Source organism: Podarcis melisellensis, assembly GCF_964234715.1.
Source record: "Podarcis melisellensis genome assembly, chromosome: 12".
NCBI lineage: Eukaryota > Metazoa > Chordata > Lepidosauria > Squamata > Lacertidae > Podarcis > Podarcis melisellensis.
The window spans coordinates 4,648,367-4,669,758 of NC_138544.1; the positions used below are offsets into that span (position 1 = coordinate 4,648,367).

Below are 21,392 nucleotides of genomic sequence, written 5' to 3' on the forward strand. Positions count from 1 at the left end.
CACTACGAAAAGCCAAGTTACAGGGAACCAGGCAGAGGGCCTTCTCAGTAGTGGTGCCCGCCCTGTGGAATGCCTTCCCACCAGATGTCAAAGAAAAAAATAACTACCAAACTTTTAGAAGACATCTGAAGGCATCCCTGTTTAGGGAAGCTTTTAATGTTTAATAGGTTATTGTATTTTAGTGTTCTGTTGGAAGCCGCCCAGAGTGGCTGGGGAAACCCAGCCAGATGGGCGGGGTATAAATAATAATAAATTATTATTATTATTATTATTATTATTATTATTATTATTATTATTATTATTATCTGTATTATTATCAGTAAGCCAGAGGGATTCCAGAGAGCGTCCAGGGATCAGGAGAAGCAGCCCATCTTCTGGGGAAGAGAATCAGCGTAGCACCAGTGGAGAAGGGGGGCAGATGGGGGAAGCGGCGAGGCGGTCCCATGACTCCTTGCCTGGGACCAGCGGGGAGAGTAGGGGTCCTCTGCTGCCTACGCCCTCCTTGTGCAGAAGGCTTTCGCGCAGAGAGAGTAGGAGGAGACTAGGCGTCAAAGAGCTTCTTTGCTGGAAGAAGTTTAAGAAACGCCCACTGACGAATTCTGCCAGCGATTGAGTCAGCCACGGGCAAGAGGCTGTCCAGGCAGAAAAGGTTCACTTTGGCAACCCAGCCAGGTGTTTGCACCCAGCCAGGGGGATAAGCACCGGCTTACGCACGAGCAACCCCTAGAACCATTACATTATCATTATTATTATTATTACTTAATAGCATGGAGAAGTCTCATACTCAGTTGTCTTCCATGTGCACCAATAGCACTTCCCAAATATTCAAAACCTAAAAAACAATCAATAAATGTGGCACATGAAGACCAACCTTTGAACTAGGACTCTTGTCGTTAATGCTAACTTTTTAAGCACCCTAAATCACAGGCCCACACCTTTAACACACCTGAGCGCCAGGGATACTGCAACATTTTGTTGCAGGGACCCACTTGTTCTTTCTTGAAATCAATCTGAAATCAAGGCAATGTTTTAGACTCTTGAGGAGGAGGCCCTGACAGCACGCCAAGATGATCCTTAACTACACAGTATCTTATTTCCACTGTTTCCCACTTCCTGAATCTCATTAATTCTGTCCATTAATGCTAACCGTGCAAGGCTGAAGTTTTGAATTACAGCAAAAGCACTGTGCTTCACTTGAGGTAGCATACCTGGGGACCTGTGATATGCAAGAGGCCTGAAACTGCAGCTGCGACAGAGTCATAGCCTGCTCGTTGAAACTTCGGACCAGTTTGACCATAGCCTAAAAAGAGAGAGAAAACAAATGTAAGAAGAACGTACAGGGCAGTGGTAGTAACTAACCTTTTTGGCAAATCAAGATGGTGTGTGTGCTAAGAGGGGAACCCATTTCTATCAAGTTTCCCATTCTGAACTTAGTACATTTCCTAGGCAAGCAGGCATTCCATTTGGCTACTGTTATCAATGAAAGCACATTGCTTTGCTACTAATAGAGCCATTATGCAATTTAAAGCACAACACAAAACCTTAGACCATCCAGTCCACAAGCCTCTTGTGCTGCTAAATTATATCTACTTAAGAGACAACATTTTATCCGGCTTCCTATGTCCACATGCAAGATTATTATGCATACAGTATATGGAAGGAAGTCCCACTCATGCACAGGGTTAGGCTGCAGCAAGCTTTCAAAGCTTTCCAGAAACAAATAATAATAATCACTGGGAAAAAGCAGCATTTCCCCCAAAAGATAGAAAGTAAAGTCCACGCTATTTGATGAGGTCATAGATTTTCATAATCAGAAGTCCAAAGTATGAGATCATGCTAGACTAGCAGAACATTCTGATTCAAATGCTGCAAAAAGGAATAAAGAATATACATATTTGCATAAAATCTGCATACACTAATTTCTATTTATAGATGTACATTTTAAAATGGTTGCTGTAATTTAAATAGCTGCTCTTCCAGTTGCTGCTTCTATGCATTTTAAAGGAAGAAGCACCAAAATAAATGTACACACCCCTCACAACTAATATATGTAATGCACATAAATTTTATGCCCTGGTACAAAGTACGTATTGTTGTATGTAGCTGCCCCAACTCCCTAAACAGAGAGAACACAGGCGCAGGGTATCACCACAGATTTAATCCAGAAAACTAGATCTCTCCACTTAATGACAAATTAATAAGAAACACCTTTAGACTTCTTGTTCTGCCGAATATCAGTTTTATCCATTATGAACAACCAACATCTTTATTTAATAAAGATTAATGAACTAAGCAAAGAAACATGAGCAATGCTCTAGCATGAGAAAAACCAAACTTAAAGTGAGGCATTGCATGCATCTTTATAATTATAGGGCTGCCAAATATGCTAGAATAAAATATTGAGTCTAGAAAATGCCTGTCACATGTTGAGCATCATGTACCAAACAAGAAGACCTATGGACTATTGAACAAGGGCAAGCCAAACGATCTAAGCTTCAGAGATGGCTTGTGACAATTTTAAAATTATTATTATTAAAGATTTTCTGGGGTTAAAAAGGTACATCACATTTTCAGATCACAAAGTCCTTTCTACAGATCAGTTATATTCAACGTGAGACTTTAATTTGGGTGTATTTTGGATATGCACTCCATATTCAGCCTATTTTAAATTGCCACATCTCTACTTTGTAATATTGTTCCTCAAAAAGTTGGTGCCATGCCCCCCCTTACATACAAAACATTAGCCCTCATTGCCTTCTCATGTTCTAAACAATAAACTGAATACAAAATGTTATTTAATTTAAAAAAGTATATGCCGCTTAACTATAGTAGTCTATAAGCAATGTACAAAGTTAGTGTACACACACAAAAAAGTTAAAACTGAAAGAAATTTTCAATTAAAATACCTGCTGGAATCATCTTTTTAGAAAGTATTCCATCTGTTCTTCCTCCTTGTGGAAGAACAGAAGAAACTCTGCACTTGTCATTTTAAAATTATGGGTTGGTTTTAATTACAGTGGTACCTTGGTTTACGAACTTAATCCATTCCGGAACTCCGTTCTTAAACCAAAGCGTCCTTAAACCAAGGCATGCTTTCCCATAACAGCGGGGGACTCCATTTACAAATGGAACACACTCAACAGGAAGCAAAACATGTTCTTATTCCAAGGCAAAGTTCACAAACTAAAACACCTACTTCTGGGTTTGCAGCGTTCTTAATCCAAGTTGTTCATAAACTAAGCTGTTCTTAAACCAAGGTACCACTGTAAAGTCATGGGAAAAAGAAAGTGAAACCTCTTTGAATTCTGTGATTTTACATATGAAGACATAACAACAATCATCTGTTCCGTAGCAGGTCTTAAAATTAGGTAGATAAAACCTCAGATGAACAACCACAAATGACATACTGCATCACGTTATTTAACAGAAATAAAGCCAAAATGGAAAAGCCATGTGTGAAAAACTAAGTACAAATTATTATTCAATAGCTTGTTGAACCACCTTAAGCAGAAATAACTTGAAGTAATCGTTTTCTATAGGACTTCTATGGAAGCAGTAGGGGTGTACTTTGTTTTTCACACACAATTTCTCCATTTTGGCTTTATTTCTGTCAAATAAATCATGACACTGTGTAATATGTCATTTGATGTTCTTTATCTGAGGTTGTATTTACCTAATTTTAAGTCCTGTCTAAACCACAGAGCCTAGGGCTTGCTGATCGGAAGGTCAGCGGTTCAAATCCCCGCGATGGGGTGAGCTCCCGTTGCTCGGTCCCTGCTCCTGCCAACCTAGCAGTTCGAAAGCACGTCAAAGTGCAAGTAGATAAATAGGTACCGCTCCGGCGGGAAGGTAAATGCACTGCTCTGTTTCCGTGCACTGCTCTGGTTTCGCCAGAAGCGGCTTAGTCATCCTGGCGACATGACCCAGAAGCTGTCTGTGGACAAACAGTGGCTCCCTCGGCCAATAGCACTCATCACGCTTTATTGGCCGAGGGAGCAGGTGTACAGCTTCTGGGTCATGTGGCCAGCAGGACTAAGCCGCTTCTGGCGAACCAGAGCAGCACGGAAATGCCGTTTACCTTTCCATTGGAGTGGTACCTATTTATCTACTTGCACTTTGATGTGCTTTTGAACTGCTAGGTTGGCAGGAACAGGGACCGAGCAACGGGGGCTCACCCCATCGCGGGGATTCGAACCACTGACCTTCCGATCGGCAAGCTCTAGGCTCTGTGGTTTAACCCACAGTGCCACCTGCGTCCCATTTCTATATTTAGGGAAGGTATTAATAAATCCCTAGTACATAATGTATTGATAGCAAAACTGCTTGTGGCAGCAGGCTATAAATTGCATGTCACTTGAAGGAGTCTAATCATTTGTCTGTAACTTCTTCTTTTTCTGTTGACCTCAACAGCTTTTTGATGTGTACACTACAAAGGTTCCGCACTACTATGTTGTTACTACTCTTTTTTAAAAATTCAAGGGAGGAGGAGGAGCAGGAGAAAGACGCAACTCTCTGAACTGTGCCCTGAAACTAATAATCCACACAAGTGTACCAGAGCACTTGTTAACATGATCCAAAGACTACAAAGAGTGAACTGGAGTAATCTAACGTGAATGTAACTGGGGCACCTGTTGCTATAGACAGAATAGACATCCTCAGGGATAGATGCAGCTGGTGCCCAACTCAACTGGGCAAAGGCAGAAGTCCCACTATGTGGGCAGGAACAAGGCTGGATGCAGAAGGAAGCCCAAATGGCAGGCCTGATTTTTCAATTAAATTGCCTTTCCACAAGACAAGCAATTATCTGTTTCACAAAACGGCCTCCGTTTAAGTCTTTCCCTCTCACACCTTGTTTTCTGTTTCTTGAGGGTGGGGTGGGGGGTCACTTAGATCCCAAAGTCTTAGCTGTGTGTTTTTTCCACTCAAAACTCTTCCAGTTGATAAAACTTTTATTGGTGGAACTCCTGAAACACAGCATAGACTGCAGCAAGGCTTCTCGGCTGCTTTTCAAGTCCCCTCCAAAATGCATGCATCAGAAACTGATTCTGCTTATCATCAGAAATATCAAAGCACATTTGGTTTCTAGTAACCCTAAGAAATAGCATCTATATTAAAGTCCACTGCAGCATGCCAAGCAAGTTAGCTCCTTAGCAGAACAGGAATGTTGTTTATCTCTCTCTGCCAATATGCATTACCAGATGTACAGTTTCATTTAACACTGAAAAGGAGCAAATCAATTTGAGGAACAAAAGCAGCAGGGTATGATTCAGAATTCATTCATCTTTAATTCCCATGCCATCCTTGTTTGTTTGCAATGAAAACACACACTATTTATTTAAAGTTTAGAAAAGCAATGCCCTATTCGATTTTCAAAATAAACTAAATTTTCTGTGTCTTCCATTTCTCAGGTACTGTACATAATTCTGCACAACACATAACTTTACTGTAAGTTGGAAAATAACACATATAGAATCTGCTTTTTATTGCATATTGGGTCGTCTGCATGATAGTCGTTTAAACCCTCAAAATGTAGACTTTAAATAGCCTTAAGACATCTTGTTAAATGCAGAAAATAATTTTGTTTCTTGAAAATCAAGTTGCTTCCCACTTGCAGGTACTGGGAAATCATTCTTTGTTGGGATACCGGCCATGGTTTTATTTGATTTCCAGATAATTGATTAGAATGATGTCAATTAAAAGGAGGCAGTAAAATTGGTGCAGAAGACTGGCTATGTTATTGCCTGTGCAGGCTTTCTTCCCTACAGCTCCCCACTGAGTGTTCTTGCCCATGTTTGAGCATTCTGACAGGAGGACAACCCAGGACAGGATCACATGGTTCAGCTAAAGACCAGCCCCACACCAAGTTGGGCCAAACCGAGCCCATACACCCTGACCTCCCCCCCTTCCTAGAAGGCACCCTGTCCATGTCTATCACCATCAAGAATTCCGGGCTTCCCATGAGCAGCTCTGCTCTCCCCACCTCCAACCATTTCCACCCACCTGTATGTCGTGAGAAAGAAATTAAATTTTAAAAAGCTGTTTCATCCCCTAACGAACAGATACCTGAAGGAAGACAAAAAAGCCTGACGACATGAAAGTCCTCAGACAATCCGGAATTACTGTTTTGTTTTTTTTGCTCTATAAGACTCACTTTTTCCCTCCTAAAAAGTAAGGGGAAATGTGTGTGCGTCTTATGGAGCGAATACAGGCTGCACATCTATCCCAGAAGCCAGAACAGCAAGAGGGATCGCTGTTTTCACTGCGCAGCAATCCCTCCTGCTGTTCTGGCTTCTGAGATTCAGAATATTTTGTTCTTGCTTTCCTCCTCCAAAAACTAAGTGTGTCTTGTGGTCTGGTGCGTCTTATAGAGCGAAAAATACGGTACATGGCAAGAAATCATTTTAGGCTCTTGGAGATAGCACTGGATGAGTACTTCTTTGCCCCATGTCGCCTGAATTATGGGATGCCCCAGGGCACTCTCTCGTCTTGAATGCTATTTATCAGCTATGAGAAACAGTTGGTAGTGGCCATCAGGAGACACAGAGTGAGATGTCATTACACTGGTACCTCGGTTTACGAACAGTCCTGTTTAAGAACGATTCGGTTTACGAACTCCTAGTAGCAAAACTAGTAGTAGTGTCCCAGTTTGCAAACTTTACCTCGGTCTAAGAACGGAATCTGAACGGTGGAAGGACAGCAGCAGTGGGAGGCCTCATTAGGGAAAGCACGCCTCGGTTTAAGAATGGTTTCGGTTTAAGAACGGACTTCCAGAATGGATTAAGTTCGTAAACTGAGGTACCACTGTAGTACACTGATGATACTAACATATAAGGCCAAGTTACATGAGAGACTGCCTTATTACTTATGTATGTGGTAGTTCACTGGGTTCTGCAGAAATTTCCCCTTAAAGTCCCCCAAACAACAAAACCCAGCTCCACAGCATCTCAGAGCAGGACTCTCCATGTGGCTACTCCTGTTCTGTGGAATAGCACCCCTGTTGAGATATGACAGGTGTCTGTTATCTGCACTTTCCAGAAAAAATCACAGACGTGGAACTTCTAACAGTCCAAGAAGATGGGTTGAGCTTTCATAGCTAATGGTGAGAGGTGCTCCTCAAAAGGGCTAGAAATCTAACTGGAGCTTTTGAAATGTAACGGCAAGCCTTGGAAGTGGAGTGATTCAGACCAAGGACCCCCATGGCTGTTATTTTAAAACAGTTTTAAAAGCTGGCAGTACTTTTTCACTGCACTGAATCTAGTTGGCACCTTGGTGGATCTTTAACTGCAAATAGAACTGCCTCTTAGGTTATGATGTGCTTCTGCTTGATTATTTGTGCATAAAAAGAAACACCTCTGGAAATTATCCTCCTTGCCTACCAAGAATGTGTTGGGAGATTCCATTCCACCTTTTGTTGCAAACATGGAATTGTTGCGTGTCACATGTCTGTTTACATTCCAGCACAGACTGCTGGGTCCCGTGAGTGGAAATTCTGCTCAGTGTGTATTGCTTTTGTTGTTGAGTCTCCCTCCGAGAAGATGGCAAGGAGAGACGACATGTTTCTTTGTTCTGATTTATGTAAAATAAATTTGTAGTGTTAGTATGTATCCACAGCCTCAGCCTCTTCTGTTGTGCAGTTTTTACTCTGCTACGTATAGTGTGCTCAAGGCAGCAAGCTTGAGTCGCTGATTTACGTCAGAGCCAGAGGTTGATGAATCTCCGCAGCGTGAAGGCTGAAAGGGAGAGGATCCAGCTGGGGGCTAGCCAGCTGGCCTTCCGACCCCAGGTGCCAACATCGAGGTTATGGGCCCAGATCTGAGGCTTTACACTGGTGTAGGACTGCTGTTGGCTGCTGCAGCATTCTAGGAAGGAATGAAGTATGTGGATTTTATTTCGGCCGCACCAGCAAGAGACTTTTGAAGTCCGTGCCAGGCAATTAAAGCCGGCAGAAGCAGGCACTCCTGATTTACGAGCTGACAGATAAGAGACTGTAATTGACTGTTTTCTGGGGATCAAAAGAATGCAGCACTACACCTGCACGTATCCCTGCTTGCAGGAGTAGCTGCAGCTTCCTCTTCACCTAGAGCAGAGTTTAGCAACATCTTTGCAAGAGACTCCCTACCCCAGGGGTCTGCAATCCGCGGCTCCGGAGCCGCATGTGACTCTTTCACACCTTTGCCACGGCTCCGGGGCGGATACTAGCGAGGGGAGGAGGCGCACTGTGTGCCCCGACACTCCCCACTGTGGCGGGCACTGTACTGGCTGTGACGTCGCATGGGGGCGGTGCGTGCATTAGTCACGCACTGTCCCGACGTCACCTTCCCGTCCACCCGCTACATTGTAAGGGGCATGTACGCTGGTCACTGCATTGAAAGGGGAGTGAAGAACACACACACACAAAAAGGTAACTTGTTGATTTAACGTTTATTTCTATGAGGAGGAGTAATTCTGAGGGGTCAAACAAAGAAATAATTTTTAAAAAGTGACCAAAAAGTTATTTTTATAATGACGAGTATTGCGGCTCCCAGTTTGTTTTTCTTCGGAAACGGGTCCAAGTGGCTCTTTTTGTCTTAAAGGTTGCAGACCCCTGCCCTACCCCACGTCTACCATCCTTCCCAATCTCATTACAAGTGAAGCCAGCAAGAGTGTTCAGCCAAAGGATAAGGAAGCTGTGGTCATCCATATGTTGCTAAATCCCAACTGCCCTCAGCCCCAGCCAATGTGGCCCAATGGCCAGGGGTTCTGGGAGCTCCACTCCAACAGCATCTGGTGAACCACAGAGTACCCATCCCTGAATTACAGCAACGTTCTGGGATTTGCTTGTGAGCAAACATGTTTTAGACTCTGCTTTGTACATTTTGCCAGTACATCCTTGCAGTTCTTCAGGGTTTACTTTCCACAAGACCACACCAGTGGGCTGTTCAACTTCATGTTCCACCTTTGAAAAGTTCGGCTCTGTGCTTCAAGGGGGTCTGAAGAGGACGCTGATAATTGACGGAAGTTGATGTAAGCTTTTTTCCACTGGGGTTTAGAGTGTTCTAGCTAATGAAATGCGGAAATGCATAGACTGAAAGAGGTTTGCTGATTTAACTAAGGTTGCCTGAGTTATCCAGATTACCTGAAGTTAAAAGCAGATTCAAATTTTCAAGCAGGTACGTAACACTGATAATGCTACTGTCTTAAAGGCAAAGGATCTTCTGAATATGATGCATTTCCTTTTCGCCCCATCCCGACACACAATTTTCTTTTCAACGTTGCTTTCATTAGGTGTGTCATCGCTTGGAAATGACCCTCTAATGGTTGCCACCTCTTCATAAATGGATCTACTTTCCTTCGTAGTTCAGTCTCTATTTAAAGCAGCCCGTACCAGCCATCCACAAAAGCACATTTTTTCTGTGCTTTACGTTAACTGGACAAACACAATAAACTTAGACCAACCTCAACCACCAGCTGTCAGAACAGATCAAAGTAACGCTACTTCTAAGATTACCCCCATCAGTAACTAAGCCAACCTATGAGCAAGAACAGATGGACAGAGCCCTGAGAGCATCACCAAGCAGTAAGGCTGTTGGGATGTATCATGGCAATAGCAGCACCAGAGCAATCACCAGCGCAGGGGGCTATGTAGATTCAATCAGGATTGTTTAGATAAGAATTCCAAGTTTAGTAATCAAAATTTCCAAAAGGAGTTCATATTTGGGTTATCTACACATAAATTATTTTCTCACACAGGACCTTTGCTCTCTGAAATGCTCCTTGGATTGTCAACAATCACCACCTTAACTCTTCGATTCCAAACACTCACTTTTGGGGTGGGGGATTGCACTGAAAACAATTTGATTTGTTGATGTTGATGCAAATGTTGTTCTATTTTACAATTGTTTCAATCCTAAAATAAAAACACAATGCAGACAACCTTATATCGCTAAATCAGTTACTATTCTTCAGTACTTCCCCTAGGGCCAGTGGCAATGTCATGTTCTCAGCCCTTTAACCTGAGCTAAGGGAGAAGAAATGGGATGTAAGATTACTTGGTCCTTGATCCCAGGCCTCGCCTTACATGAAAGTCACTCCTGCTAGACTTAACCAAGGTTAAGGGTTACATCAACACTACCCATGACCATGGCTAATCCTAACCAAGGTACACAATGTATTGGCTTAATTCCCACTCCCAACCTGCAGAGGCAGCCCAAGAGGACACCACGCTCCAGGGTTCATCAATGGAACAGCAGCAGGTGCACATCTACCTGCCAATGTCTTCCATGAGGCTTCCAATAGGCGCCCAGAGCTTCCCTCTTAAGCTGCAGCAGCATCCCTTTCCCAACTTCTGAAATTAGGCTTGGCAAAGGCCGCCTATTGTAGCCAACAGAACATTTTACTCAAGCCTAATTGAGGGGACGCGGGTGGTGCTGTGGGTAAAACCTCAGTGCCTAGGACTTGCTGATTGTATGGTCGGCGGTTCAAATCCCCGCGGCGGGGTGAGCTCCCGTCGTTCGGTCCCAGCTCCTCCCCACCTAGCAGTTCGAAAGCACTCTTAAGTGCAAGTAGATAAATAGGTACCGCTTTATAGCGGGAAGGTAAACGGCGTTTCCGTGTGCGGCGCTGGTGCTGGCTCGCCAGCTGCAGCTTCGTCACGCTGGCCACGTGACCCGGAAGTGTCTTCGGATGGCGCCGGCTCATGGCCTGTAGAGCGAGATGAGCATGCAACCCTAGAGTCGGACACGACTGGCCCGTACGGGCAGGAGTAACTTTACCTTTAATTGCAGCATACGGGACGCGGGTGACGCTGTGGGTTAAACCACAGAGCCTAGGGCTTGCCGATCAGAAGGTCGGCAGTTCGAATCCCCGCGACAGGGTAAGCTCCCATTGCTCAGTCCCTGCTCCTGCCAACCTAGCAGTTCGAAAGCACATCAAAGTGCAAGTAGATAAATAGGTACCACTCCGGCAGGAAGGTAAATGGCATTTCCGTGCACTGCTCTGGTTTGCCAGAAGCGGCTTAGTCATGCTGGCCACATGACCCGGAAATGAGCGTCCCAATCCCAGAGTCATCCGCGACGGGACCTAATGGTCAGGGGTCCCTTTACCTTTACCTAATTGCAGCATGGGGGCATAGTGAGGAGAGATGCAACCAAGGGAGGCTTAAAATAAGGCTTTGATTGGCTCTAATAGGAGGTGAAGTGTCAATGGTGCTCACTGTGCCCATGTGCCCGCAAGCCCAGAAGAGCTGGCAATGCCTGCCAATGGTATCAAAAACTGTTGGCATATCAAATTGATTATTGATCAATCATATCATTGATCTTTGGGTGCAGTTTTCTAAACATCTGTGTATTGACACCTTATCTAATGCATTAGCTAGCCCATTTTGTCCACTAAAAGGCAATGGTACTGTGCTAATAACCTCACCTAAGTCAAGTTAACGCAAGTCCACTATGCCTCATATTATAGGAACAGAACATTCTACCCAATATCATGTTAAAAGACACCCATGGTCTGTTTAAAAATAATACAGTGGTACCTCGGGTTAAGTACTTAATTCGTTCCGGAGGTCCGTTCTTAACCTGAAACTGTTCTTAACCTGAAGCACCACTTTAGCTAATGGGGCCTCCTGCTGCCGCCGCGCCGCCGGAGCACGATTTCTGTTCTCATCCTGAAGCAAAGTTATTAACTTAAGGTACTATTTCTGGGTTAGCAGAGTCTGATACCTAAAGCGTATGTAACCTGAAGCGTATGTAACCCGAGGTACCACTGTAGTAATAATAAGAAGATCTAAGAGCAATGGGGTACCTTATGCAAAAGTATCAATGTCTGAATTACATGTTAAATTTACATGGATCTCCAAAGCAGCTGTTACATCCGAAGAAGGCTCCTTATCACGGCTAAGACATTGGATCTAATGCTGTATTTCCACACAGCATTTAATATAGTACTCTCTTCTCCATTTTGATCCCCCAGCTTCCGTCTGGATTCTTTCTAAGAACCAAATGAACAAATGTTTTTGATGATGAAGAAAAGGCAAATGTGGTCGGGTCCATGCAGGGGCAGCAGGATGGGAATCAAACCACACGCACAAACACCTTAATATTTTTATAAGTGTCCCTTTAAAATGTGTTAGTTCAAAGTGCAAACACATACATGTTCCAAAGCTAAAGATAATAATTATGTCTCCTGATAATGTCATTACCTTCCTCATTCCCAAAGAAAAGTGTCCAAACAAGCAATTAGGTTGCAGACTACTGAAATTTTGGCTTACTTTGTGTATATAAGTGAGTATGTGTGTTTTAAATCCTTACATGCCAAAAATATATTAATTTTTTCTCGCATTAAATGAGGAATCCTGTCCTTCTAACAGAAAGAATCCTTTTGGGCTGGCATAGTCTCTCTTGGGATAACCACAAACTTGGGAGGCATCAAAGCAGAAGTTGGACTAGACTTTTTGGCACCAACTATTCTCCCTACAGAGGCATCCCAGAGTCACAATGACAGCACAATATGAGAAACCTTCAAAGCTGATGCAATGAACAACAGATATGTGACAACAACTGTCTATATGAATAGGAAAATATCCAGACCAGAAGATATGCGTCAGAGAAGATATATGTTGTAAAGACACAGGGAGCGAGGGGAAAATCTGTTTTCATACAGAGGAGCCCCTCTGGCTACCACAAACTTTTGTGAAGCAACAACCAGACCACAAACTGAAACTGAAAGGTCAGAAACGGCACGAGGTCAAAGAGGATGCTCCATAACACAAAGGAACCATGGAGAAAAACAAGCACTGCCCTGGCTTTGCTCACCTACAACAGTGCTGCAATATCACAATGCTTTGTAGAGATGAAACAAGACCTAGACTTGTTAAAGGGCTACTAAACCCAAAAGCACCATAGGAGGAGGAAGCAATAAACACTTACACATGTGCTTAGCATTAGCTGCCTGGAGCTGCCCATAGGTAGACGTGGAAACTGAAACAGGTACTTAAGCATCTGGACCAAAGATGACAATTTAGTTACCACTATTGTGCCATGTACACGAACTACTATTTTTAGTGGTTAACAAATGAAATGATTCATCATTTAATAACCAGCAGCTCCTTTGGAACAGCCAGGCTACTTCCTTGAGTTTTGTGAAATAGTTCACCAGCCCTGATAGTCTTTCTCAGGAAAGAGAGAGATCATTTACTCACGTGACAATGTTACAGGATCCAACCAAGGCCCTCACACAAGCACCTCTGCAGCACCATGACCATTCTTGCATTTGCAGCCTGATTGGCACCTCCAGGTGAGGGCCGTTCACACACAGGCATTTGCACGTAAACCAGAGTTCAGCACAGTCTTTGACAACCTGGTGCCCACCATATGCTGTTGGACTACATCTTCCTTTTAGCCCCAGCCTATATGAGCATCCCTGCTAGGTTGGTGGCAGTTTCAGTCTAAGAATAATTGGGGGGCATCAGTTTGGGGGAAGGTTGGTTCAGTGGTTAGTGGTTTGAAGCTGGCTTCTTTTGAAACTGACCAGTGTTTGTTTTAAACCATGATCCACAGTTTACATGTAAAATTAAGGCAACTTTTCTGAAGTCCTTTCCCCAGGCTACACAGGAGGGAAGGTGGGATTGCAGAAGCTGCAGGCTTCAGGCAGACTTTTTGCTCATGTACATAGTGCTTAAACCATGTGTTGGCATAACATGAAGACATGGTCAGTGTGGTGATTTTGCATGATTAGAGCAGCCCAAAAGCAGCCTGTCAGGGTTTCAAACAGCCCCAGCATGAAGAAAGAAGTTCTCAAAAACGATGCCTCAGTACAAAAGCTGTCAGGCTTGCAGCTTCATGGGACCCTTACAGAGGCCTGGATTGTACAAACCGGGTTTCCTACATGGCATCAAGAGTTTTGCAAGCTGCATCATGAGGAAGGGTAAGCCAGTTGTTTCGTAAGAATCAAACATGGCGCTGGTAGGCAGAACCAGCATTATGAGGAAAAAGCCAGATTCCAGCCTTGGCCTGAAAGCAGTGCGGGGGAGTGGGGAATAAAATAAATTCCCCAGCCATTCTTCCAACTGGTTTTCAGGAAGGTGGGGCCAGAGAATGCTATGACTATTTCCACAACAACACTCCACTAACCAGAATGTAAATGAAAAATAAAAAGCAGATTTTTTTTAAAAAAAGTCTTTCTTTCGCTTCAAAATACCAGAGAGAGAAAATAAAATTGCTGAATACTTTATCACTGAGGTGTAACGCAAGTTAAATACCTGTTATTGAACAGTAAACAATGTGAGGTGCAATCTTGTTAATGTCTTCATACCCCAGGCCCATTTCCGCCAGTTTCCCAGGGACATAATTCTCCACAAAAACATCACAAACAGCTGCAAGCTGGAAATAAAAAGGTGAGGATGAGTCAGACTCTTAATGAACTTCCAAAAGGTCAGCAACTTCACAATGTAATTTAATTTAAAATTTCAGTAAACAAGACAGTTCTAGCACTGCTGCGGTACCCAAGTCAAAAACCAAAAAAGCCTCGCTTAATTAAAATTTACAATCCTGCACGAATGCTTTTTACACCCTAGGCAATTACACAGCAGACATGATGTCTGCCTTAGAGGGGCAGATTCTCCAGTAAAATATTCAATATGTCAGATGTATGTTGCCACATATGACTGTGGCAGTGAGTTGCCATAGGAGCTGTCTAGGCATAACAAGGGGCAAAACCTACATTGTAATTGTCAGTTACTGTTTCAGGAACAGGTGCAGAAGAAACAGAAACATCAATTTACTTTGTTTTGCTGATAAAGCTGGTGATATTGTCAAAACACTTCATATATAGGGTATCTTTTTCAATGGTGCATTGGCTCTTGGAGATCTGAAATTCAAAGACCTGAAATAATCAGCTGAACCCTTAAACAAGACTGTCGTATGGGAGACCATTCTTCCCTGGCTGTGGTGTAGACGAGAGGGACAGGGTGGAAGGGACAGATAACAGCCTTGAGCAGGAGGTTACAAACACCTTCTGTTTCCATATGCAGCTCTGGGGTTATACAACAGGTGCAAAGGTTCTTGGTCATTTTATTTGTAAACTGCCTTTCCATAGTTCAAACCATACTCAAGGCGTACTCAAACCATACTCAAGGCATACTCAAAGCAATGCCCCAGCCCAAAAATCATCAGCCCCATTCAAATATGTCCTTATAAAATAGCATTTATATCTACTCTACCCAGAGCATACATGTCAACAAAGAGTTTGTGAGTATTCATTTATTGGAAAGGATGTTTCTATACTTGAGTACTTTAAGTATGAAACATAAACATTAGCTATGCAGTACATGCCTTCCTCTAATTTTGTACTATTTGGGCTGTGCAAAGTTCAGTTATTAACACATATTAACACCTGTGTCTCTACTTTTCTTCCTCCCCCCACTAAATATATGCAATGAAGCTATACATCTAGGTTGTAATGAATTTGGGTTAGACCAAATGGGTTTTGGGGATCTCCTCCTGTGGATTATACAGCTGCAAGATTGCATTCTGTGGAAGAAGAGACTGATAGCAAAGAAGCTAATTTCATCCTGTTACATAAACAGCCTAACCAGGTCTGTTAATTATCTAACTTGTAATGTAAACTAGGACAGTGAGTTGCCAGAGAAAGGAATAGCAGGATATCCTCCTGCATGTAAGCAGAAAAGGGCAAGCCTCACTGGCTGGAAGAGGTGTCAGCAAGGCATTTGTGTCTGAAAGACGGCAAAGGACAAAACAGACCGAGAGGCCGGACTCGCTCTCTGTTCCAGATCCAGTGCTCAGGTTTTGGAAAGCAAGCCCATGGCCCCCAAGGCTAAGGGGAAAACAGATCCATAGAAGTGCTGATGCCAGGACCTTTCCTTCTTATGCTCAGCCTGTACATATGATTGTATAAATAAATATTATAGTGCTGAAAAAGCCAGCAGTCTCCGGTGACCTTCATTGCAAGGAAATGAAACTCAAGGCCCTGGGACACTGAGACATTGAGATCTCTTACCGCTCAGAAACTGGGGTGCACTTGACAATATTATTTAGGATCAGCACCAAATAAGTTTTGAAGCCTGGTTTTGCCCTGACTGTGCCTCCTTTGGCATTTGAGATAGATGCAACAGCCATGTGTGTTGTCCGTTGTAAGAATGGGACTCCATCTCTCAGGGCTAACACAACCAATCCCACAAAAGCACTCTAGCACCCTACTATTGCAGGAACCCCCTCCTATTTCCCATGGCCCAAATGCACTCTCCCCTCCACATAAGTAAACGTACAAATATTAAGGTCAGATTTTGTTTAGAAGCGACCTGTTTTAGATTATTTTAAATTGGCCAAGAAATCATTTTCTGAAAAATATCATATATCTGGCTGATTAGTATGAATACACTGGAACTGGTTTCTGTAAACTGGTGTCATCATATCAGCAATCACAACCATTATTGCTGTAGCTTTTGTGATTGTTTAGCTACACTTAAGGCTAAAAAAGAAACCAGGCCAACAAATATGTTCTTCCATCAGAAGAACAGATGGGAACTTAAAACAACAACACTGTACACCACTTAGGCAAAGCTTTGTTGCTGAAAGAAAAAGAACACATCCTTATGAGCTTTGTGTAGCCAGAGAATATCTTATGGATGTGAATCATGCTTGAATGAACAGCATCGCATGCAAGCGTAGAATTCCTATCGTTTACAATTACTCCACATTCTGATTTTTTTTTATGTGATTCTTACATTTTGCAAGCTAGACTAAACTAATCAAATTACTGCAAAGCTAAGACAGTCAGAAAGAAAAATAGAATCATAGGTCAAAGCAAGAATGGTCAGGGTCAAATGAGTATTGGGCTGCTATCTTAGAAGCTGAGGAATTATTATTTTTTTAAATATCTATATTATTATCGCTTCCCAGAACATCTCCAATTTAATGAGTTGATGGTGAATATATTTGACTGCTCCCATTTGGATTATTTCATCTGAATCTGTTGTGAAGGACAACTTGGATATATTTTGATACTGGTAGAAAAGTGATTTGTCCATTGGGAGCTTCTTGGGCTCTTCCCATATCTCTGTGTCAGACCAGCAGCCAAGATGAATCAACAACAGAGAAATACTATTTTGTGACTAGGTTCTGGAGCCTCCTTAATCATTTCAATCAAAATGGGGAAAGTTTCCCATAATTCAAAGACTGAAGAGTCTACAGATAAATAGGAAATTGACAAAAAGTGAAAAAAGAAACCAGATTATTTCTGTGGCTTCTGATCTATTTTCTTGCATGCCAAAGGCATTTTGTAATCTCTGCCAGAGCAAAGAAAATGAAACTATCAGTTCTGCTTCCTTTCTTCCTAGTATTCAGCCTTTTCACCAGTGAACAAGCTCTCTGAAGCAATCAATCATTCCTTTTCAGCAAACACAACAATTCTGCAGTGCTCTGACATCAAGCAACTAAACTGATGCAAAAAATTATGTCATTCTGCTACATGTGTAGACTGACTTTCACATGTAGCTATGAAAAGCAGAAAACACTGTGATGCCTTTGAGAAACTGAATCAGAAACGGACACATAGGCCTCTTTCAACAATGACTGAGGAAGTCCTCCTGATCTTAATTATCAGTTTCATTCATTCATTCATTCATTCATTCTCCACTGTTTTTCCTTGACAGGAGTCAAGGTACAGGATAGAACTAGCGCAATCTCTTTTCTCCTGCACCGCAAAGCCCAGGAATGTTTGCCCTTGTTCATAGCTATCTCCTGGGACACAGACTTCCCATCAACCCGCCAGTCCATGCTCCACAACCTGTTCCAGGTGGTGAGAGGGCAGCAGGTGGAGGCTGGACAGGTATTTGGTGATTATAGTGCCTTGGAGCTTGGACACTTCATACAAACAACGTGACTAACAGCAACTGATAAGCCAATTCCCCACCATGAATGTCTCTAATCTCTCTTTGTAGCCATCTTAGACAAAATACATCAGTGTATTCCACAAATTAATTTTCTTTTGTCTGTCTTGATTCAACTGCTAATTAACTTCACTGGATGATTCCCAATTCTACTATAGCAAGAGAAAAACACACTCTATTCACTTTCTCAATGCTATTAATAATTTTCTAACACCTATCATGTACAGCATGATCCTTTGCAAGTATACTTGGGAGTAAGTCTCATTTAGTCAAGTTTAGTCAAGCTGCAATCTTGTACCCATTTGCCTGGGAGCAAATTCCACTTGACTAAACAAGACTTACTCCCAAGTATACTTGCAAAGGATCATGCTGTTAACTACCTTTTTTCCTAAACTAAATAGCCCCAAGCAACAAGGCATTCTCTAATAAGAAGGTGTTCCAGCCCTCCAAAAATGCTGGTTGCCCTCTTCCAACTCTATAATATCCTTTTTTAATGGGGAGAGCAAAATACCTATACTTGTTCCAAGTGTTTTCCCTCTTTCCAGAGAGCCCCCTGGAAACCTAACAGGGCAGCAAAAGCTGTTGGGGTCGTTAATGCTGTGAGCCCTTCCATCCTGTGCTCAGACTGTGTAAATAAAACTCTATATCCTAAGGACACCACAGTCTAATTTCAAGTTCATTCTAAGGAAACTGAGCCCTGGTAAAGCGTGGGAACCCCTGGAGTCCCTTGCCGCTCTGAGATTAGGGTGCACACAAAGATACCCAACAGTCTGTTTCCTTCACAGATGTGATATATTCAATAACAAAGGGTGAAATACAAAAACAGAAGAGAACAATGGGTGAAATCCAGTTGGGACAGTCTCCTAAAGCAAAAGACATTCTGCTAGTGGCTGCCTCATTCTTAATGCAGGGCAGGAACCAAATCCAATGGGAGGCAGAATATTGCACAGTGCTACCATTTTATACTTCTGCTTGCACTACCACCCACATAATGGAAACTGTGTGCGCAACATTAACTTTCCCACATCTTGCCCTAATGTTACACTGGATCTCACCCAGGTTTTGTATTCACATATTATAAAAGCGATTTCCCTGGGAAGTGCTCTTAATCTACAGGCTGCATAAATGAATCAGGGGTTTTTTTGCATTTAAAACATACCTCTTTAATTATCTTCGCTCCCTTAGGATTCTTCATATTAACAGCTATGCTCTAGTAATGGAGAAAGAATGCAATATTCTTAATAAGATTATAACAAGTTCCCACTGAATTGTTTCTGCTAAAACAAATAAAGTCAACTCTGGTGCTTGTTTAAAGTACTAAACAGTTGTATCCAACAATTAATTCCTAAAACTGACAGTGATATCTGGATATATGACAGGGATTACACAGATGGAAGAAAAATGTTTCTCCATTTTTAAAATATTCAGCAGCAGCAGCCGGATAACCTTCTTACCTTTTTATTTCTGTTTACACTGAGAAAGTAAACACTTTCCCTCCCAAGGAAGGGGGGTCCCCAAGATCTTGTATCATCTCCTGCTCCTGCAAATGATAATGGTCACATGAGTGCGCTTCCAGAGGTTTCCTGCACCACAGTACAAATGCCAGCTAACATGCCCCGTGTTCCTATTTCAAGTTCACCTTCAAATGTCTTCATCATCTGACAACCATGGTTGCCCTTTAATCTACTACAAGTGGTGCCTCGCAAGACAAAATTAATCCGTTCCGTGAGGCTCTTCGTATAGCGTTTTTTTCATCTTGCGAAGCAAGCCCATTGACAGCTTAGCGGATTAGCGCTATTAGCGGTTTAGTGGCTTTTAGCGGCTTATCAGCTTAGCGGATCAGCTGATAAGCGGCTTAGCTGCTTAGAAAAAGGGGGGAAAGGGGGGGGGGGACCGCAGGAACTCGCAAGACATTTTCGTCTTGTGAAACAAGCCCATAGGGAAATTCGTTTTGTGAAGCGCCTCCAAAACGGAAAACCCTTTCGTCTAGTGGGTTTTCCGTCTTGCGAGGCGTTCGTCTTGCGGGGCACCACTGTACTGAAAAATGGTAAAACTCAATGAGGACCTAATTTTATTTCAGCAAAACAGAAGTATTCCTTCTGCACTTGAATACAGATAACTCTGGGGAATGAAGACGAGCAGAAGGAAAAAAGGAAGAAACTCTGACCCTGGCAGCTTAGGTTGCTAGATTACATCTGTGGTTTTAAAAAGCTCAAAAGGTTCTGTCTACTGAACCTCTTGCCCACTGGTTCCCTTCGCTCACCTTCCTTTCCTGTGGGCAAAGTGGCAACAGAGCAAGAGGCAGAAAGGATACACTTCCTCTTCCACCACCTCAGAAATTTTAAAGGTATAGGCATTATAACTTCCAGCAGGACTACTTCTCTCTGGCCACTTTCTAGTGAGTAAGTCCCACTGAAGAGTGCTTTATTTCTGAATAAATATGCTGAAGAATATGCTGCCAACTGTAGTGCTGGTACACGTATCACTTGCATCTCATGCTAAGTGGGAGGGGGGGACAGTGGCCTGACTGTTGCTTTCTCAGGAGTAAGTCCCATAGACCTCAATGGGGTTTGAGCAGTCATGTGAAGGATTGCAATGCATGTATATGTTATGACCTGATTTGGAAACCTTTACCTGAGAAATTTGAAAACGTAGGAAGACCTTGGGGGGGGGGGACTCAGTATGTGTTATCTTAGAATTAATTAATTTCTCCTTTTTCCTTACCCCCTTAGCAAAGTAAATTCAACAAATTTTGCCATTCATCAAATGGCAGAATGTAGAAAGAACTGAGAACAAGGAATTCCAATAGTGACTATATTCACACACCATGGTAAACCACTGTTAACGGTTTGCAATGAATGTGCAAATCATTGCCCCTTTCCTTCTCCCCACTACTGAGCAGCAGCAAAACAAACCGCAATCCTTGGCTTAGTGGGTCAAATCTGGCTCTCAGGCCCTGGGACCATCAACAGTCCTCCAGAGCTCTCTATCTGACTTAAGCCCCATCTCTCGCCAGTCCTGCTTCCCACCCTCCTTGAATGCTTTTGCCTCAACAGGCAAAAATATCCTTGAGCTCTTGTCTGGAGGGAGGATGACAAGAGGTGTGTGCACGGCATTTGTTTTTTTCCTAAACAAACCACGAGACATTAGGCACAAACCTTGGCTTCAGACTGTGGTTTGCTTGAAATGAAACACAAGTGCTGGTTCAAACGTAATACTAAGCCAGCTATTCCGTGATCTGCCTTCTCACTGGAGGAAGGGAACAGCAAAGCAGGAGCACTGATCCACAGCCTGATTTGCTTAACCATAGTCTACTGCTTAGCATTGTGTCAAACTGTGGCCAAGGTTGCTCTGGATTCCATAGTATCCAAGAACTGTTGGCCCTTAAATATGAAAAGCTTACTCAACCCTTTGCTATGCCAGAAGGCTTTGTCTGCTAATTTCTGCAACTGAAGTAGGCCTTGTCGACAAAAGTCTGTATAGTTAAAGCCATGGTTTTCCCAGTAGT

At 42.8% G+C, this 21,392-nt stretch overlaps 1 protein-coding gene across 1 annotated transcript in view; it reads right to left on the bottom strand.

Moving 5' to 3' along the window:
- Nucleotides 1–21,392, bottom strand: part of SUGCT (succinyl-CoA:glutarate-CoA transferase) — a gene marked incomplete at its 5' end in the record, with an annotated part of 301,206 nt that overhangs the window by 266,292 nt on the left and 13,522 nt on the right. Inside the window, 4 exons of the mRNA XM_081930935.1 lie at nt 1,209–1,300; nt 14,237–14,357; nt 19,044–19,094; nt 19,339–19,424. Of these exons, the coding sequence (XP_081787061.1) occupies nt 1,209–1,300; nt 14,237–14,357; nt 19,044–19,094; nt 19,339–19,424 (350 nt within the window). The remainder of the gene's footprint in view (nt 1–1,208; nt 1,301–14,236; nt 14,358–19,043; nt 19,095–19,338; nt 19,425–21,392) is intronic.